This window comes from Carcharodon carcharias, chromosome 22, assembly GCF_017639515.1.
Source record: "Carcharodon carcharias isolate sCarCar2 chromosome 22, sCarCar2.pri, whole genome shotgun sequence".
Lineage (NCBI taxonomy): Eukaryota > Metazoa > Chordata > Chondrichthyes > Lamniformes > Lamnidae > Carcharodon > Carcharodon carcharias.
Window position 1 is genome coordinate 21,316,763 of NC_054488.1, and position 21,917 is coordinate 21,338,679.

Consider the following 21,917-nt stretch of genomic DNA (forward strand, 5'->3'; position numbering starts at 1 on the left):
TTAAAAAGAGAATTTAAAGCAGTATGCTTTCCTATCTCAGAATGTCCCAAACTGCCTTGTATCTAATGAATCCTTTCTGATATGCAGTCCTGTTTGTTTCGTGGATAACTGAGGTGCCCAATTTCCACAAAGAAAGATTCCATAAATAAGAAACAGGATGAGGGAGCAGTTAATCTGTTTTAGATGTTAATTGATGGAGGAATATTGAGCAGGACATGGGGGAAACTCACCTTCTCTTCTTTGAATAGTGCCATGGAACTTGAAGGACCAGGTAGAGGCTAAGTATTTCATCTAAAAAGCCGGATTCTCTGACAGTGCAGCACTCCCTCAGTATAGAACCAGAGTGTAGATTATGTGTTCCATTTTCTGGTGTGGAGTTTGGATCCATTATGAGACAGAGGGATGTGGAGAAATGATTCCTGCATGTCTTGTCTCATGTCCTCAAGCCTATTGGCAGTAACCCTCGTCACTCTATGCCATTTGTACTCTTATTCAGCAGGTGACAGGAACAGCGTGGGCAGCACCGGCAGTGTAGGCAGTACTCGCAGCGCTGGAAGCGGGCAGAGCACAGAGAGTGGCAACGGACAGACTGCCACTACTGGCCTGGAGAACGGCAAGGTATGAAAGCACAGACTGATCCCGGTGCCAGTCACTGGCATTGCCCAGCAGCAAAGCTCTTATACCAGAATAAGGACAGGAAACAGGAAAAGAACAACTTAGCCCAGCAAGCCTGTCCACCTTTTTTGTAGATCCCCATCCCCACCTCCCAATAACCCTCAGCCCCTTTTCACTCCGTCAACCATTGTCGGGGGGTGGTGGGGTGGGGTGGGGTAGGGTGGGGAGGGGGATGTGTGGGAACCTCCTGAATTGGTTTGAGATTGGCGAACCCAGCTTTAAGGTTGCCCTCGATGTCTCTCCAGGGAACCCCTGACACCTGTCTCTGGCCCACATGTTAGCCCTCAGAGTCTGTGTAGTTCTCGAATCAGCTTTCAAACAAGGTATGTCTGCGCTCCCCAATTCCCAGTGTAATCCCCTCACTGACAACTTGGCTCCCTTGCCCCAAGCACCCCTCCCCCAGTCAGCCCATTTCAACACTGTTGTTGAACACATTCTGTTGGACCCACTTCTACTGCCTCCTGGTGTTTCAACTCTTCCCCATCCCCCTTCCACCCCCACCCCTTTCTCAAACTGCAGCAGGGTAAAGGAATCTGCTCCGAATCACAGTGCACCAAATGACAACTTTGCTGAATGACCTTGTTGCTGCAGGTGCAACTATGGCAATATGGGAGCAAAAATCTGAATTTCAGAACATTCCAGAAGTTTGCCCCCCACCCCCCACGCCCCACCATTCACTACCCTTCTCCTTCTTTCTCCCTCCTTCGCCCCCTCCTCCTCTCCCCCACTCCCCCTCTCTCCCCTATCCTCCCTCTCCCTGAAAACCACACACACACACAGGCAATCTAAGCTGCATGAAAGCCCGGAGCAGGGATTGGGAAAATTCCCAAAGGAATATATGTAATTATTACCTCCGCATGGAGCAATCATGTGCATGAGGTGGCCCGAAACTGGTTTTGGAGGATTTGGAGTTGAAACCTAGCTACAGGTGATTTGTGAGCCCTCTCGCCTGGATTTCTTCAGGGCCTAGGATGAGAAGGCGCCTGACACAGGGGCCATTGAGAACCTCATCCTTAGTCAAAACAATATAACAGTTTGGTGAATGGCTGAGATGTTTTGGTTGTTCTGGGTGGAAAGTTGTGCCTGAAACTCCCAGTAACTCACCAGTTCTATCAGCTCTAATATGTATTTTGATTTCTGGCAGGCTGTGCCCCCTGGTGGAGATCAGGCACATCAGCAGGTCTGCAAGGGCACAGAAACCCTTGGCAAACAGCTTGACCAGCCTGCAGGTAAGAGCCAGTCTACACCTCGTTTTCCACATGTGTGTCTCACTGTCAGCCTACAAATAGGCTTGAGTGCCACTCTGCATTGTGTTATAAATTCAAACTTTATAAAGAATGGCTAGTGAGTCTCTATACGCACACGCACTTGCTCCCACACAAACACACACAGGTATTCGCTCGCTCCCACTCCCACATGCGCTCCTGCTCCCACGCGCATGTATGCACAAGTACATACTGCAGAATAGAGGATCAGTAGAGGTCACTGGACAGAGCCAGGACTGTGGAAGAGTTGGCTCTTGAACCTCTTCCACCTTGTATTTGTTTCTCAGCACTCACTTGTGCCTATTGTTTGAACACCTCTGATCTAGACCTGGCACTGATGCTTGCCTGGGTCTGTCCTCTGAGAGTCAGTGAGAGCAGCAGAGATATAAATAGTGGCAAGAGCTGGGCTTCCCAGAGTCTGCGTGAGGAGTGGCTATCCACCGCCACTGCCTGTAACAAGGAGCCAGGCAGAACCCACTCTCAGAGAGAAAAATTAAGGTGTGACATCGCAGGGAAGCAGATAGATGATTGGCCAGTATTTCCTATTTATCTTATCTAAACTGGACAATTTCAATTGGGGTAAGTAGAACATTATTGAAATAATAAAAATACCACCACAGGCAGGACTAGAGACATTAATTAAAATTTAATCAGTAAATTAATTAATTAAAACTCTATAAAGATGGCTGAGCAGATGATTGTGTTGCAGCTGCAGAATGTGGGGCATCATGGAGGCCAGTGTGATCCAGGGCAAGCACATTTCCAGTGAGGAATTTCAGCTCAGAGTTATTGAGCTGGTGGCCAAGCTGCAAACACTCCACTGCATCAGGGAGGGTGAAAGTTACCCAGACACTTTATTCCAGGAGGCAGTCACACCCCTTCAGATAGGGTCACCTGATTTGGTCCTGGTCAGGAACAAGAGAGGGTGACTACGAGTGAGGCAGGTATAGGGATTGAAAAGGTAGAAGTGGAGGAGCCTCAGCCCTTGCAAATGTACAACAGGTTTAACGTTCTTGCAGTTTGTATGGACGAAAGAATGGGCTGCAGGGCGAATGAGTGAACTGACCATGGCACCATGGTACAGGAAGCCATTCAAGTTGGGAGGAGTAAATAGGAATGCAGTGGTAGCAGGGGACAGTACAGCCAGGGAGATAAATACAGTTCTCTCCAACCAAGAGCAAGAGTCCAGAAGGCTATACTGCCTGCCCAGTGCCATGATTTGGGACATTTGCTCTGGGCTGGAGAGGAATTTGCAGTGGGTGGTAAGTATCCAGTGGTCGTGGTCCACATAGGTATCAATGACATAGGTAGGACTAGGAAACAAGTTCTGCTTTAGTAGTTGCAGCTAGGGGCTAAGTTAAAAAGTAGAACCTCAAAGGTAGTAATCTCTGGATTATTAACTAAACCCACATGCAAATTGGCAAATCACAGAGGTCACAGCATCCATGGCTGACTAAGGAAGTTAATATCAAGTTGCAAGAAAAAATGTAGAATTCCGCAAATAGTAATGGCAGGTTAGAAGATTGGACAGAATATAAAGAACAGCAAAGAATGAAATTAGAATACAAGACAAAGCTAATTAGAAATATGAAAACAAATAGTAAGAGTTTCTACAGGTATTTTAAAAGGAAAAGAGTAACTAAAGTGAGCATTACTCATCTGGGGAGTGAGTCTGGGAAATTAATAATGGAAGATAAAGAAATGGCAGATGAATTGAATATTTTGAGTCTGCCTTCACTATAGAAGACACAAATAACATCCCAGAAATAATTGTAAATCAAGAGGTGAAAGGGAGGGAGGAACTTAAAACAATTACAATCATCAGGGAAAAGGTACTGAGAAAACTATTAGAACTAAAAGCTGACAGGTTCCCAGGTCCTGATGGACTTCATCCTAGGACCTTAATATAAGAGGCTGCTGAGATAGTTGATGCAAGGGAATGAATTTTCCAAAATTCCCTGGATTCTGGAAAGGTCCAGAAAATAATGAATGTAACTCCTCTAATCAAGAAAGGGAGGTGGAAGCTGGGGGTGGGGGGGTGGGGGGGTGGGCAGAAAGCAGAAAATTATGGGCCAGTTAGCTTAACATCTGTGATAGGGAAAATGTGGGGATATATTATAAAGGGGTTATAGCAGGGCATTTAGAAAATCTTAATGCAATTAGGCAGAGTCAACATGGTTTGTGACAGGAGAGTGTGGTTTTGTACAAGGGAAATTGTGTTTAACTAAATTATTAGAGTTCTCTGAAAGTAACAAACAAGGTGGATAAAGGGGAACCTGTAGATGTGATGTACCTGGATTTCCAGAAGGTATCTGACAAGGTACCTCATCAAAGGTTACTACGCAAAATAAGAGCTCATGGTGTAGGATGTAATGTATTAGCATGGACAGATGATTGGTTAGCTAACAGGAAACAGAGAGTAGGTATAAACGGGTCATTTTTTGAGTTGGCAAGATGTAACTAGTGAAGTTCTACAGGAATCGGTCCTGGGGCCTCAACTATTTACAATCTATATCAGAGACTTGGATGAAGGGACTGAATGTATGGTTGCTAAATTTGCTGATGACACAAAGATATGTAAGAAAATAAGTTGTTAAGAGGAAATGAGGAGTCTGCAAAGGGATATAGATAGATTAAGTGAGTACGCAAAAATTTGGCAGATGGAGCATAATGTGCAAAAGCTTGTCCACTTTGGCAGGAGGAATAGAGAAGCAGCATATTATTCAAATGGAGATTGCAGACCTCTGAGGAACCTGAGTTTCCTGGTACCTGAATCACAAAAAGTTGGTATGCAGGTAGAAAAAGTGATTAGGAAAGCAAATGGAATGTTGTTGATTATTGCAAGGGGAATGGAATATAAAAGTAGGGAAATTTGGCTACAGTTATGCAGAGTATTGTTCAGACCACATCTGGAGTACTGTGTGCAGCTTTGGTCTCCGTATTTAAGAAAGGATATAAATGCATTAGAAGCAGTTCAGAGATGGTTCACTTGACTGATACCTGGGATGGGGGGGTTATCTTAGGAGGGAAGCTTGGACAGTCTGGGGCTGTATTTATTGAAGTTTAGAAGTTTAAGAGGTGATCGTATTGAAACGTAAGATCCTGAGGGGACTTGACAGGGTGGATGCTGAATGGGTGTTTCCTCTTGTGGGAGAGATTTGAACTAGGGGACACAGTTTAAAAATAAAAGGTCTCCCATTTTAGATGGAGACGAAGAGAATTCTTTTCCCCTGAGGGGTGTGAGCCTGTGGAATTCTCGTCCCCAGAGAATGATGGAGGCGGGTCTTTGAAGATTTTTAAAGCAACGTTAGATACTTGACTAACAAAGGTTATTGGGGGCAGGCAGGAATGTGGAGTTGAGGCCACAATCAGATCAGCCATGATCTTATCAAGTGGTGGAGCAGGCTTGAGGAGTCAAATGGCTTACTCCTGCTCCTAATTCATATGTTTGTATGTTCCACTGTCACATCGTATGTGGGAAAGTATCACTCCTCAAATGTAGGAAACATGGCAGCCAGTTTATACACAGCAAGCTCCCACAATCAGCAACGTGATAGGAACTGCTCTGTTTTAGTGATGAGTTGAGGGAGGGATAAATATGGCCAGGACCCCAGGGAGAATGTTTCCACTCTTCTTTGATATAGTCTTTTATTCATCTAAGTGGGCAGAAGGAGCCTTGGTTTCATGTCTCATCTGAAAGACAGCACATCTCTGACAGTGCAGCATTCCTTCAGCACTGTGCTGGAGTCTCAATCTGGACTATGTGATCAAATCTCTGAAATGGGACTTGATGCAACAACTTTCTGACCCAGAGACTGGAGTGCTACCAACTGAGCCTCAGCTGACACCTTGTTTGAAGTCTAGGATTAAGTTACATTCACACTGCATAACAACTCTTCCCACCCAGTCCCAAACCACAGAGACAGAAACAATCTAGCAGTGTCTGTGGATCCAGTCCAGGCAATTGTATGAATGACTTATCCTTGAGACAGTAATTTTATTTTAAACAGATCTATTCATGTAAACATCAAAGCATTGTTATCACCTTCATCAGTAAATCAACCTCCATGCTCTCACGACAGGCTGGGCTGGGACAAGGAGCATGTGCATGGTTAATGGGTGAGTGAGCTTCTCTCACTGACGGACATGGTTTGATCATCTGCCAGGGACTTGACGTTCTCTACCACACCAAGAGTAGCCCTTTCCCCCTTCCGTCAACAGACTGTTCTATCTGATATATTGAAAACTCTGATTAACTGTTGCTAGCTGGGGCTTGTCTCAGGGGCAGATATGTGGCCAGTGCAGAGAGAGTTCCTTGTATTCTCTTATGTTCTTGAGTATTGTAGCTTCAGGTATTTTGATCCTTCTCTCTACACCTTCAATGTGGAATTCCTTCCCTCTCTCTGTCTTTCCTCTTGCTCCCATCACCGCCCCCACTCCCCCACCAACCGACCAATCTTTCCGTCCTGCACTCACACTAGGATTTTCCCCTTTCATCTTCCCTTTGAGTCTTTTCTCAGGATGTGGGCACCTTTACTGAGGCTGAGTGTTAGCTGGCTGAAAACCGAAGGCTTGGAGCAGGGAGGGCGGGCTCATTCTGCCTGTGTCGCTCTCCCACTTGCCACTGGAGCTGCCCTGGAACAAAGATTGTAGGTGTAGAGGTTGCCAACATTCCAGGATTGGCTCAGAGTCTTCAACAACAACAACTTAGAAATGAAACATCCCAAGGTGCATCACAGAGATATTATAAAACGAAGTATGACACTGAGCCACATAAGGAGATATTAGGTCAGATGACCAAAGCTTGGTCAAAGAGGTAGGTTTTAAAGAGTGTCTTAAAGGAGGAAAGCGAGGCAGAGAGGTGTAGGGAGCATGTGCCAGAGCTTTGGGTCTAGGCAACTGAAGGCACGATCACCAATGGTGGAGCAATTAAACTTGGGGATGCTCAAGAGGCCAGAATTAAAGGAGAGCAGAAACCTGAGGGTTGTGGGGTGGGAGGAGATTATAGAGATAGGGAGGGATTTGAAAAAAAAATAAGAATTATAAAATCAAGACGTTGCTTGACCAGGAATCTTCAGGAATTAAAGATCAACCTCTAAAATGCTGCTATGAGCAAAGCCCTGTTGGATATTAAGAGATGAGAAAAGGGCTTGTTTGAATGGGCAGAGTGGTTCATGGTGAGTGATCGTGAGGTGAAACCTCTAGGAATATGTACATCCAGGGTTGGCAGCACTTATGCAGGTAACAAAACTTGTCAATCTATCAGATAGAAATGCCTGCCAAAGGTTGGGAGAAAAGAGATAGGATAGACTCCACTCCATGAAACCATGTAATCCGGTCCTTGTTTTGGTATGATGGTCCAGATGTGTTTTTGAAAGGGGCTGTCTGGTCATTTTGAGATTGTAATCCAAGAAAGTCTGAATTATGAAATGTGTGTGAATCTATTTCTCATGTTCCTGGAGCTCATGCTGTGAAGGTGTTAATTGTTGAGGCCTTTGAAGTATTCAATGAATTTTCCTTATCAATAAAGTAAACCAGAATGCTAGCCACAATCCCACCCTCTCCCTCCACCCCATGCCCCTGCCTTGTTCCCAGTCCAATTCTGGACATGGCAGAAAGTGGATGTACTCTGACTGGGTACAGATTAACATTCTCCAATTTCAGTCTGAGCACCGGAGGGCTTTTTATCCACAACCAGGCTATTCCACCATCCTGACTGTGTACACAGTGTCAGAGGAACACAGTTTAGATTAGCTTCACTGCTGTTGAGTGTTAGAATGAGGGAGGGGGAGGGTAGGAGTGGGGGGAAGGGGCTTGTTAAACTACAGCAAGCCCTGCAGTGCTCTTGAGACTTCCTGGTGCCGGGATCACTGCTAAGTCCTGCAGATCGTATTTCAAAGATAAAAGACCATTTGAGTCAACAAGCGTGGAACAACCTTTCCTTTGACAACTGATGATATCACCTGTCCAGGTCCGCATTCCTCTCTCTTGTGCTCTCTCTCTCTCAAAGCAAGTTCACATTTCGCTTGTATATCTCGAGTGAGGCAGCATGAGTGAGGACTGACCTAAAACACTGAGCCTTGGAAAGAATTGTCAGAAATGTTGTTGTGGTGGATACTCGAACAGTCGAACAGTAAAGTAACCCTGGAAGGTTGCATCATGATGATTGGAGGTAGGGTGAGTCACAAGCCCTAGTGTTGCTAGGAGATATGACCAACCAATATGAGGTGGGGGATCCCCCTCCCTACCACCACCGTCTCAAGTTTAATTTTTAGACTAAAGGAAATTCAAGTTAGTATGTTTTGTTTTGAGATGTGCAAAGGAGGAAGAAGCTGAGAGATCATTTTTAAATCTACCTCTGATTAATAATCATTTTCTTCATTGGAAAAAATGGATTGAAGCAAATGTCTTCTGTGATGAGGAGAGGATTATAATAATGTTTAGGTTGTGCATTCAGAATTATCTTACTTTGGGAATTAAAAGAGGGAAAAAGCCCTGCTCCCTGGGGGGAGTGAACAGGAATGTAGCGGTAGTAGGGGACAGTATAGTGAGGGGGATTGACACTGTTCTCTGCAGCAAAGAACAAGAATGCAGATGGCTGGATTGCCTGCCCGGTGCCAGGGTTCGGGACATCTGCTTGGGGCTGGAGAGGCAGTGGGAGGGGGAGGATCCAGTTGTCGTGGTCCAAGCAGGTACCAATGATGTAGGCAGGACAGGGAAAGAGGTTCTGCATAGTCAGTACGAGGAGCTATACACCAAATCAAGTAGCAGAATCCCAAAGGTAATAATATCAGGATTATTACTAGAGCCAAGTGCAACTTGGCATAGGGCATATATGATTAGAGAGATGAATGTGTGGCTCAAAGCCTGATGTGGGATAAGTGGGTTCTGGTTTGTGCAGCACTAGCATCAGTATTGGGGAAAGCTGAACCGTGCTGGGATGAGCGTTCTTGCAAATCACAAAACTAGGGAAGTAGAGAGGGTTTTAAACTAAACAAGAGGGGTGAGGGATCAAGCTTGGGTAGAGGTAGCAATTCAAGGGGTAGAGTCGAGTAGGAGAGCAAAACAGTAATATGGGAAATGAGGTCAGGGAATGGACAGACAGGAAGGGACAGAGAGGAAAAAACCCAAGAATACAACAAGTCAAGACTAGATGTTACAATAATAACAAAAAGACAAAAACTGAATGCTCTATATCTGAATGCGCATAGCAAGCAAAGCAAAGTAAATGGATTGATGGCCCACATAGAAGTAATTAAATATGATCTGATAGACATGGCTCCAGGACGACAAGGATTGGGTCCTGACTATTGAGGGGTATGTGATTTTCAAGAAGAATAGGAAGCTAGGTAAAGGTGGAGGGGTAGCACTGTTACTCAAAGAGTGCATTGGTGCAAAAGTTAGAGATGACCTTGGTTCAGGAGATCAGGATGTAGAATCAGTTTGGGTGGAGATGAGGAATAGTAGGGGAAAGAAGTCACTAGTGGGAGTGGTCTACAGGCCCCCTAACAGTAGCCACAATGTAGGACAAAGTATATGAGAAGAAATATTGGGTGCTTCCGATAAAGGGACAGCAATAGGTGACTTTAATTTACATATAAACTGGAAAAATCAGATTGGCAGTAGTAGCCTGGATGAGGAGTTCATGGAATGCTTTCAAGATAGTTTCTTAGAGCAGTACATTCTGGTGCCAACCAGAGGGCAGGTTATATTAGACGTGGTGTTGTGTGATGTGACAAGATTAATTAATGACCTCAAGAGTAAAGGCACCCCTAAGTAGAAGCGACCACGATATGATTGAATTTTACATCCAGTTTGAAAGGGAGAAGAGTGGGTCTAAGACTAGTATTTTAAACTTAAATAAGGACAACTAAGTGGGCATGAAAGCTGAACTAGCTGAAGTGAACTGGGATACTAGGCTAGAGGATAGATCAATGGAGAAGCAGTTGCAGACATTTAAGGGGATATTTCAGAATAAGTATATTCCTACAAATAAGAAAAATTCTAAGGGGAGAACCCACCATCTGTGGTTAACTAAAAAAGTTAAGGAAAGCATCAAACTTAAGGAAAAAGCATATAGCTGCGCAAAGATGAGTGTCAGGACAGATGATTGGTGAGAATATAAAGAACGGCAGAGAATAATGAAAGGTTATTCAGGAGGAAAAATTTAGAGTATGAGAGGAAGCTGGCTGGATATGTTAAAAAGGATAGCAAGAGTTTCTACAGGAGTGTTGGTCCTCTAGATAGTGACAGTGGGGAGTTAATAGTAGATAATAAGGAAATGGTGGATGAAGTGGACAAATATTTTGTTTCTGTGTTCACCATAGAGGATACAAAAAACATCCCAGTAATAGCTGTAAATCAGAGGGTGGAAGGGAGAGGGGAATTTGATGAAAGTACAATTACTAGGGAAGTGGTACTGAGCAAATTGATGGAGCTGCGGGTTGAAAGTCTCCGGGTCCTGAGGAATTTCATCCTAGGGTCTTAAACGAGGTGCCTAACGAGGTAGTAGATGCACTGGTGTTAATTTTCCAAAATTCTGGAAAGGTTCCATCAGATCGGAAAGTAGCAAATATAACCCCTCTGTTCAAGAAGGGAGGGAGGCAAAAAACAGGAAACTATAGGCCAGCTAGCTTGATGTCTGTCATGGGGAAGTTGTTAGAATCGATCATTAAGGAGCTTAAAGCTGGGCACTTAGAAAAACTCAAGGTAATCAGGAAGAGTCAGCATAGTTTTGTGAAAGGGAAATCATGTTTAACCAAATTATTGGCGTTTTTTTGAAGGAGTAATGTGCGTTTTGGATAAAGGGGATCCTGTAGATGCACGGGGCGGGGGGGGGGGGCGGGGGGCGGTACTTGGATTTCCAGAAGACATTTGATAAGGTGCCACATCAAAGTTTACAGAAAATAAAAGCTCATGGTGTGTTGGGAAACATTAATGTGGCTAGAAGATTGGCTGGCTGGCAGAAAACAGAGTATGTAGAAATGGGTCTTTTTCTAACTGGCAGGATGTGATGAGTGGAGTCCGGCAGGGGTCTGTGCTGGGGCCTCAACCTTTTACAATTTATATCAATGACTTAGATGAGGGGAGTGATGACATAGTAGTTAAGTTTGCAGATGACACAAAGAAAGAATGTTGTAAAGAGGACCTAAGGAGGTTGCAGATGGATATAGATAGGTTGAGTGAGTGGGCGAGAGGGCAAAGATCTGGCAAATGGAGTATAATGTGGGAAAATGTGAAGTTGTTCACTTTGGAAGGAAAAATAAAAAAGCAGAGTATTACTTAAACTGAGAACTACTGCAAAGGTGCAGAGGGATCTAGGTATTCTAGTACATGCGTCACAGAAAGTTAGTATGCAGGTACAGCAAGTAATTAAGGCTAATAGAATGTTATCCTTTATTACAAGAAGAATTGAACATATAAGTAAGGATGTTATGCTTCAGTTATACAGGGCATTGGTGAGACCGCATCTTGAATACTATGTGCAATTTTGGGTCTCCTTCCTTAAGGAAGGATGTAAATGCTTTGGAAGCGGTTCAGAGGAGGTTTATTAGATTGACATCTGGAATGAGTGGTTATCTTATGGGGAAAGACTGACTGGACAGACTGAGCTTGTTTCCACTGGAGTTTAGAAGAGTGAGGGGTGACTTGATTGAAGTAAGATCCTGAACGGTCTTGACAAGGTGGACATGGAAAGGATGTTTCCTCTTGTGGGTGAGCCTGAACTAGGGGCACTGTTTTAAATTAGTTTAAATTGTTTTAAATTTAGGACAGAGATGAGGGGAAGTTTTTTTTCTCTGAGGGCTGAGAGACTTTGGAACTCTCTGCTTCAGAAGGTGGTGGAGGTGGGCCATTGAATATTTTTAAGGCGGAGATAGATAGATTCTTGTTAGACAAGGGAATCAAAGGTTATCGGGGGTAAATGGGAATGTGGAATTCGAAACACAGGCAGATCAGCCATGATCTTATTGAATGGCAGAGCAGGCTTGAGGGGCCGAATGGCCTACTCCTGCTCTTATTTCTTATGTGCTTATATAAATGCCGAAAATCTGAATAAGGCTCACAATTTAGAACAATATATCAGCATCTGATAAACTGGATTAGAATTCTAGGTGTGTCTCCTTCCTCTGAATTGGAAAAATGGGAAGATAAGGGAACACCTTCATACAGCAGAACAGAACCAGAGGAAAACGATAGATATCAAGAGTCAGGAATTCTGTCCCTTGTCACAGAGAATGGTTAATGGGTTAAATAACTGGCACATAAACAATTTGGAAAGAAGTTTAAGTGATGGACGATAGAGGAAGATAATATCAATGAGACAATGAAGAGATGATGGATAAGAGATGGTGGACAATGTTGTTAACATGGAGGGGTGAGTATGCGTGGAGTATTCCTGCCAAGAGCTTTATCGTCTCATCTCCCTGTATTTTAGCTCCCAGCTGACAACAGGGGAAATGGCCACTGCTTCTTTGAAGAGCTGGTGGAGAGTGACCTGGGCAGTCTGACTGTATTACTCCTCCCTGCCAAAGGTTGAAGACAAATGGGGATAGGATGCATCTCCAGATCAGGAGCTCATTGTGTGCGGGACCCTGACCACAAGCCAAGTCTGTGGCACAACTTAACAGACAGAGCTCAACAAAACAGACACCATGTCCCAACATCTGCCTGAAATCATTGTTACCGCTCTATTCATACGTTAGAAGAGCTCTGAGCTGCACACCAGGAAATAGGGTGCACAATTGCAGCATGGTTCTATCCAGAGATACTCTGACTGCACTCCCCATCAAACACTCCCAGGACTGGTACAGTATGGGTTAGATACAGAGTAAAGCTCCCTTTACACTGTCCCATCAAACACTCCCAGGGCAGGTACAGTATGGGTCAGATACAGGGTAAAGCACCCTCTACACTGTCCCCGTCAAACACTCCCAGGGCAGGTACAGTATGGGTTAGATACAGAGTAAAGCTCCCTTTACACTGTCCCATCAAACACTCCCAGGGCAGGTACAGCACAGGGTTAGATACAGGGTAAAGCACCCTCTACACTGTCCCCGTCAAACACTCCCAGGGCAGGTACAGTATGGGTTAGATACAGAGTAAATCTCCCTTTACACTGTCCCCGTCAAACACTCCCAGGGCAGGTACAGTATGGGTTAGATACAGAGTAAATCTCCCTCTACACTGTCCCCGTCAAACACTCCCAGGACAGGTACAGCACGGGGTTAGATACAGAGTAAAGCTCCCTCTACACTGTCCCCGTCAAACACTCCCAGGACAGGTACAGCACGGGGTTAGATACAGAGTAAAGCTCCCTTTACACTGTCCCCGTCAAACACTCCCAGGGCAGGTACAGTATGGGTTAGATACAGAGTAAATCTCCCTTTACACTGTCCCCGTCAAACACTCCCAGGACAGGTACAGCACGGGGTTAGATACAGAGTAAAGCTCCCTTTACACTGTCCCCGTCAAACACTCCCAGGGTAGGTACAGTATGGGTCAGATACAGAGTAAATCTCCCTTTACACTGCCCTCATCAAACACTCCCAGGACAGGTACAGTATGGGTTAGATACAGAGTAAATCTCCCTTTACACTGCCCTCATCAAACACTCCCAGGACAGGTACAGTATGGGTTAGATACAGAGTAAATCTCCCTTTACACTGTCCCCGTCAAACACTCCCAGGGCAGGTACAGTATGGGTTAGATACAGAGTAAATCTCCCTCTACACTGCCCTCATCAAACACTCCCAGGACAGGTACAGCACGGGGTTAGATACAGAGTAAATCTCCCTCTACACTGTCCCATCAAACACTCCCAGGGCAGGTACAGTATGGGTCAGATACAGGGTAAAGCTCCCTTTACACTGTCCCCATCAAACACTCCCAGGGCAGGTACAGTATGGGTTAGATACAGAGTAAATCTCCCTTTACACTGTCCCCGTCAAACACTCCCAGGGCAGGTACAGTATGGGTTAGATACAGAGTAAAGCTCCCTCTACACTGTCCCCATCAAACACTCCCAGGACAGGTACAGCACGGGGTTAGATACAGAGTAAATCTCCCTCTACACTGTCCCATCAAACACTCCCAGGGCAGGTACAGTATGGGTTAGATACAGAGTAAAGCTCCCTCTACACTGTCCCATCAAACACTCCCAGGACAGGTACAGCACGGGGTTAGATACAGAGTAAAGCTCCCTCTACACTGTCCCATCAAACACTCCCAGGACAGGTACAGCACGGGGTTAGATACAGAGTAAAGCTCCCTCTACACTGTCCCCGTCAAACACTCCCAGGGCAGGTACAGTATGGGTTAGATACAGAGTAAATCTCCCTTTACACTGTCCCCGTCAAACACTCCCAGGGCAGGTACAGTATGGGTTAGATACAGGGTAAAGCACCCTCTACACTGTCCCCGTCAAACACTCCCAGGACTGGTACAGCACAGGGTTAGATACAGGGTAAAGCACCCTCTACACTGTCCCATCAAACACTCCCAGGGCAGGTACAGTATGGGTTAGATACAGAGTAAAGCTCCCTTTACACTGTCCCCATCAAACACTCCCAGGACAGGTAGAGCATGGTTAGGTATGATTTATAGAGTACCTTAATCTGAACCGCTGAAGAATGTATCTACTGTATTTCATTTTCTGTATCTTCTTTATGGTTTCTCTGAATGAAACTTCCTATATTATTGCGGTTTGTGTCATATAATGAACAGTATGGGCTTTGGATTTGTGCTATTTAGAACTGGATTGAGGCTAACATTCATTCCATTTGAAATTATCAAGAAATAGAGAGTCTTTCATACCATCAGCCTGGAATGGAATCAAGAACCAGAGTCATGGTTTTTGCTCCAACCCGATACTGATTTAATTCCAATTTGTTGATAGGGATGCTAAGACATCAAACCTTCTCAAGCTATATGTCTGGAGAACAAGGATACTCACAACAGTTTATTCACCCCGATCAGCTCCTGGAGGGCAAGGTAAGATTAAAGGTAATGCTCACACTGAGGAGTAACCTGTACATAGCAGTGATGAGTTTTAATGGTTGTTAGCGATGACGTTAAATAGGCAATAGTGGTGAGTTTAATGGGTTTTAATGGTTACTGGTGATGGGTTTTAATAGGTATTGATGATAAGTTTCAATGGGTATAAATTTCCCCAAATTCTGGGCTGAGGTAGAAGAGACATAGAATTGTCATGTCAAGTCTCTGCCTCTCCTACTCCCTCTCCACCCTCTGTGATTCTCCTGAACCTGTTTCTTTTGCCTGCACCCAGGATCCCTGCTGATCAAAGCTAGCAGGGGGTCTAGGGGCAGGTGGAAAAAACAAAGACAAGAAATCTTTGTTTTTTTAAAATCTGCCTCACTTCACTCCCAAAGGTTTCTGCCACATAGGGCTTGGCAACTGCCAATCTCCATCATTAGCCAAAAGACTCAGCATCAAAGACTTGGAGCCTCGCAGGCCTTCAACTGCATTTGCATTTACTGGGCAGTGTTTAGGCTCCAAGCTCAGTCAGAGAACATGGGCGTGAGACTCATGGGTTTGGGCCTGGACATGAGCCTGGGCTTGGGCCTTGGCCTGAATTAAGACCTGAGCCTTCCTTGGGCCTGGGTCTGGGATGACTGGAGTTTCACCAGATGAACAGTTAACCGTGGTGTGGTCGTCATCTCATTGGATCAGTAATCCAAAGACCTGAATTAATAATCCAGAGAAGGTTAGTTTACATCTCATTGGTATTTTGAGACCTATAGAGGCTAAGGAAAATCTACCCTACTTTTTTTCTGGAAATTACAGGGTAGATTATTCAATGTTGTGCCCGTTGGAGAGTTGACTGGGAATCAAACAGTTGAGACGACATGCTCTGCTCCCCTTTCCCACTGTGCCCCATCTATGCCACGGAACAAGGAAAGAATGACTTGCATTTCTATTGCGCCTTTCACACCCTCAGAATGTCCCATCCATTTACACCAGTGAAGTACTTCTGAAGGTTAGCTACTGGTGTAATGTAGGAAATGTGGCAGCCAAAATGTGCACAGCAAGCCCTCAGAAACAGCAATGTGATCATTATCTGTTTTAGTGATATTGAGAGATAAATAGTGTCCAGGACACCAGGGAGAACTCCCTACTCTTCTTAGAAATAGTACTGTGGGATTGTTTACGTCTATCTGAGCATTCGTCAGTACTGCACCGGGGTGTCAGCCTATATTTGTGCTCAGGTCTGTAGAGTTTAAGTTGAACACAGAGGGAAAGAGTGTCCTGGAAATTTATGTCAGCATATGTGACCACCTCACTGCGTCCTTTAAGGGCTTGCTGCACACATGGCATACAAAAAATTATTATAAAGAGTTAACCATGTGAAATTGAGAGATGTCAGTCCGCCTTTCCTGCAATCCCCGATTCAGTGGTGCAACCCAATCATGCATCAAGATGGTGCAGTTGCCAAGAGAAAGTATACAGAGACCTTAACAAACGTGTGTGTATAACTTGCAAATTAATTACATTATAATTCAGTGTGAGAAGTTACATTTGGTAGGAGAAACAAATGGGCCACATACTCCTTGGAAAATAAAAGTCTAATTGGGATACAGATACATAAATCATTAAAAATAGAGAGACAGGTTAGCAAAGCCATAGAAAAATAGAGATAAAGCATCGAAGTTCATCTCTAGAGAAATAGAATTCAAGAACAGAAATGTTACATTAAACTTGTATTGAACATTGGTTATATTACGAGTATTGTTCACAGTCCTGGGCTCCATATTACAAAAGGAATATAGAGGTACTGGAGAAGGTGCATTAAAGATTTACACAGATGATACCAAAACCGAGAGTTTGAACTATCAGGGTTGATTCAGAGTTGGGCTCTTTTCTCCAGAAAAGGGAAGACAAGGGGGTGACCTGATAGAGGTCTTTAAAATTATGAGAAGCTTCAATAGGGTAGACACAAAGAAGATGCTTCTACTTGTGGGGAGCCCAAAACTTAGGAACCTTAAATACAAAACATTAATAAATTCATAAAGGAATTCAGGAGAAACTTCTTTACTCAGAATAGTTAGCATGTGGACTTGCTACCGCATGGAGTGGTTGGTGCAAAAAGCGTAGATGCATTTGAAGGGAAGCTAGATAAGGACATGAGGGAGAATGGAATAGAGGTGAAGGAATAAAGGTGAGATGAAGTAAGGGTCATCTGAAGGTGAAAGGAAGAGGCTTGTGTGAAGCATAGAACTTGTTCATCCCAATGGTCTGTTTCCATGCTGTAAATTTTATGTAAAGATTAATGCAAATCTTGATTTGTTAAGAGGTTATTTAATCACTGTCATTTCAACATTAACCATCTGTTGGAGGCCTGAACTCTAAACCGATTAAAGCCTGAGCTTGTCTTGATTGGTTTGACCCTTTCCCCTCCCAGTGGAATGCTGGGGTAAGCACATGTGGCCTATGTAAAAAAAAAGTAAAGAATTTCTTCCACTGGGAACATGGAGCTTCCTTGGCATCTGTCTCCGGCCTGGTCTTTGTGCAGGAATGCCTGGAATGGCCAAGAGTCAGATTCCAAAGCAACTGTGAGATTGGGGACATTGCCCTTCTACTCTGGGCTGGCCTGAGACCAGGCAAGTGCAGTCAGAGAAGGGGGGGTCCTCCGTGTGGAAACCTGGAGCATTAGAACACACTAGGTGTGAACCACAACTCATGTATAAACAATCACACACACACATATTGATACACATGTATCTAGACACATAGAAACATGCATACAGATATATTTAAGTATATATTAATTTACCTTTACCTACACAAGTACGTACTCAAAATTATCTGTACACATCCTTGCCCATGTGTGTGGCTGTATTGGATTTTTTGAATAAATGTTTGAGTCTTTGAAAATCTTATAAACCCACTGGGCTTAAAGAGGCCACTTTGAAACAGGTCATATCCAAACAGTGACCTTTATTCTGTGGGCCATCTATTGGTTGGTAGTACACCATATGAGTGGACTTCAGACAAAACTGCAGGGAAAGACCTGAAAAAAATCCAGATTACTAAGGCCTTTCCACAACACTCTGTCATGCTGAATCCAATATATAAACTCAGGAAAATCTACTTATCTGTCTCCGATTTGTTAATAGGATCCAAGTCAGTTGGTGAAGTCAAAAGCAAGACAGAGATGTTTCTCTTTATTGACTTGTTCAGTCTTACAGCCTCCTCCTAGTGTCTAAACCCAGTATCCCAGCTATCCCCTATTTATATGGTCTCAAAGACATTTAATACCCATGACCTGTTTCTCTTAATGTAATTGACATTAACAAACGTTAACAACGTAATTGACAAGACATTGTCACAATTTTCCCTTTTGTTCCTGGAGGCCCTGACTCTTGTTGGGGTTTGAATCCACAGCCTTCCAATAACACTATCAAGGAAGCATTCGTTATGTGTACATCTGAACAATGACTGTCAACAAACTATTTTCATGAGGAGGTATCAGAGCCGGGCCGGATTCTATCCTCGCAAATCCAAACTCTTTGTCACCAGTCACTGAGCAGCACTCAAGTATCACCTGAGTGCTCTTTCTTTGCCTGGCCTAGGAATTCAGAGCCAGTCTTAGTGCCACGATAGATGTCTTGGCTGGCATCAATTAACTCAGCACTTTGCAACCACCCCCCCCAATCCATCGGCAGCCCATATCCGAAAAACATGAATCTACTTCCTCACTACCCGCCCCACCCCCCTCCATTATTCACTGACCAGAGCAAGACAGCACATCTGCAACCCCAACTTGGAAAATTTACCTCAAATTGTGGATCCTTTGTGGAAAGCTGTTTCATCCAGAATAATGCTGTGCCAATGAGTCTCGTGAGTCAGGGAGAGATAATCATGCGAGGAAGAATCTTTTATTAAACTTCAACTGTTTTTGTAGATTCTTGTCAATTGAACACGGCAGTTTTATGCCAATGTATATTTTTGCAGATGTCACTGTGACTCTGTTGGTTGTGGTAACCTTGCTCTATTTACACTCCCTGTCTCTGCAGGATGCTGAAGCTATCTTTAACTGGCTGAGTGAATTCCAGCTTCAGCATTATACAGCCAACTTCATCAATGCTGGTTATGATGTGCCCACCATCAGCCGTATGACCCCTGAGGTGAGTACCAATCGGCACCAAGCTGCTGTTTGCTGCTTGGCAAGGCTCATGATCATGTTTTTCTGAGCCGTTCTTGCACAGGTATTTTCTTCTGATTGCACTGAAGAGCCTGCGGTGAAGGGCCAAAGCCCACAGCATTGACCATGGCAAGATTCAGAAGAAGATAGAATTGTATAGCAAAGGAGGAGGCCATTTGGCCCATCATGCCTGTGGCTGGCTCTTTGAAAAAGCTATCCTATTGGTTCCAACTCCCTCTGCCTTTCCCTGTTTTCCTTTTGGAATTCTTATCCAACTCTCCTTCTGAATGCTGTGAAGGTGATGTTGGAAAATCGAGGCTGTATGGTGTCAGATTTAGATTTTTAAGAAGCTGAAGGTGATAGGGGGAAGGATGGACTGGGAGTTGTGAGACAAAATGAGATGGAGTAGGAGACCTTGTGATGAGTATTGATTGAAACATAATAAAGATATAAGATGAAAAGCATGTCAAATTGAGTATTTTCATAGAATCACAGAGATTTACAGCATAGAAACTTGCCTTACAGCCCAATAGGTCTATGCTGGTGCTTTTATGTTCCACACACGCTTCCTCCCATCCTAATTCATCAAACTCCACTATGCCGTGGCATAATGATGGGTAATCCAGATACCCAGGGTAATGCTCTGGGGACTCCAGTTCAAACCCCACCATGGCAGATGGTGGAATTTGAATTCAATAGGAATCTGGAATTAAAAGTCCAATGATGACCATGAAACCATTGTCGATTGTTGTAAAAACCCATCTGGTTCACTAATGTCCTTTAGGGAAGGAAATCTTCCTTACTTGGTCTGACCTACATGTGACTCCAGACCCAAGGCAATGTGGTTGACTCTTAAATGCCCTCTGAACAAGGGCAATTAGGGTGGGCAATAAATGCTGGCCTTGCCACTGACACCCACACCCCATGAATGGATAAAAAAGAATTTGACGGGTAAAGAAGTTTCTTCTGAACCCCCTACTGGATTGATTGGTGACTATCTTCCTAATTTTTGGCCTACTGTGCAGTACCTCCAAGTGTGATCATAGCTGATGTTTTACTTAGGAGGAAGAATAGTTCCAAGGATCGCTGACCATTGTAATATTGGTTAGACAGAGAGAAGAACATTAGGTTTTTGGTAGAATGAGAGGGAAAGGTTGGAAGCTGGAAATAGGAGAGGGATCGCCGGGCACCCCCGGGGTTACGCTGCGGCCTAGTTAGTGTTGTGACTCCAAGTGCTAGGCATCATCGTAGCCTGACAGGGCACATGCTCCCTCACAACCCCATTTGGTCTTCAAAACTGTGGGAATGTGCCCGGAGGGTGACACTTGCTGCCTTAGCTCGCGCATCCACCATGACAGGAAAACCATTGGGTGTGGAATGAAGATCCTACACTGAGTGGGGTGGATTCTCAGCCCTGCTGTACCCAGTAGTAACAACTGACATGATCCTGTGTACAGGACCTGACAGCAATCGGAGTGACAAAGCCCGGGCACAGAAAGAAGATTTCCACCGAGATTGGCAAACTGAGCATTCCAGAATGGCTTCCTGACTACAAACCGGTAGGTAATCTGCATGTACTAGCAACTGACCCTGCCCTTTCCCACTGTAGTTTGCATTGAGTTTTTTTTTGCTGATTTAGCTAATTTAGGAAGGGATCCGGCAGCTCCACTGTCTGAGGTTTGAGCAACTCATTAACCAGGAATACCTCCCTCACCCACACTGCTTCTGTACTCTATATCAGAGAGTGTGACTCCCAATCCTATCTCCCAGAAAGGACCATATATAACTGTCTCTTGCAGCTCATGTGATCTTCAATATCCTGTTTTTAAACTTTGATAACCAGTCATTGGCTGTTAATGGGACTCTGTGTCTGTACCTTTAAATAGATAAGTAACTTCAGAGACTAGCTGTATTATCTGCACTACAAATTAAGAACGTCCAATGTGATTGGCTGAAATTCATTGCTAAAATGTAATTTTTTTTCTTGTTTCTTCTTGTGAAGTTGATGCTCATCAAGGTAATGGCTGTCAGCGCTGGGAAATGAGCAGGTTGTCTATCATGGCTCCCAGTGTCAGCTCCAAATATTCCCAGGACAGGTACAGCATGGGTTAGATAGAGAGTAAAACTCCCTTGACACTGTCCCCGTCAAACACTCCCAAGACAGGTACAGTATGGGTTAGATAGAGAGTAAAACTCCCTCTACACTATCCCCATCAAACACTCCCAGGGTAGGTGCAGCACAGGGTTAGATAGAGAGTAAAAGTCCCTCTACACTGTTACCATCAAACACTATAGAGAATAACCCTCCCTCTACATTATCCCACCAGGTCAGGTACAGCAAGGCTAATCACCATAACTTGCATTTATTTAGCATCTTATCACATTTCTCAGGATATCTTAAAGCACTACAAGTTCAAACAGGCACTTTTTGAAGTGTAATTACTGTTGTTTTGTCAGTTTGCTGTAGAGTACAACTCCCTTTGCACTAGATACATACAGCCCCCACCCTCACATGGGCACCCACCACTGCACAAATATGAGAATTTGCCATTTCCGCCTTGGGTGAAATCACCAATTGCAACCAAACTAAAAGACAATTTTATTTACACCTATGGATTCATAACTACTAAGAACTAAGTTGAGTCTTCACAGAGCAATCTCATGCAGGAACTTACTTTACCTTGCCTTTCTGAATTGGTTTGAACTTAGGTCTGAGAGTGTGAAAGGGTAGTGTCTGACCTACTGCACTGCCAAGTGACCCAGGGCATTCTCTCAAGAAGCATTTGATCACGTCTGACAGCCCCCCTAGCCCAAGG

At 44.2% G+C, this 21,917-nt stretch overlaps 1 protein-coding gene across 7 annotated transcripts in view; it reads left to right on the forward strand.

Moving 5' to 3' along the window:
* The window catches only part of LOC121293715 (caskin-2-like), a 296,419-nt gene that overhangs the window by 260,822 nt on the left and 13,680 nt on the right, over positions 1 to 21,917 (forward strand). For 4 of the 7 annotated variants that reach the window (XM_041216912.1, XM_041216911.1, XM_041216916.1 and 1 more), the window contains 5 exons: positions 497 to 618; positions 1,820 to 1,904; positions 14,836 to 14,942; positions 18,974 to 19,084; positions 20,559 to 20,660. In XM_041216912.1, coding sequence (XP_041072846.1) covers positions 497 to 618; positions 1,820 to 1,904; positions 14,836 to 14,942; positions 18,974 to 19,084; positions 20,559 to 20,660 — 527 coding nt within the window. The remainder of the gene's footprint in view (positions 1 to 496; positions 619 to 1,819; positions 1,905 to 14,835; positions 14,943 to 18,973; positions 19,085 to 20,558; positions 20,661 to 21,917) is intronic. The other 3 variants (XM_041216913.1, XM_041216917.1, XM_041216918.1) reach the window with 3 other exon arrangements.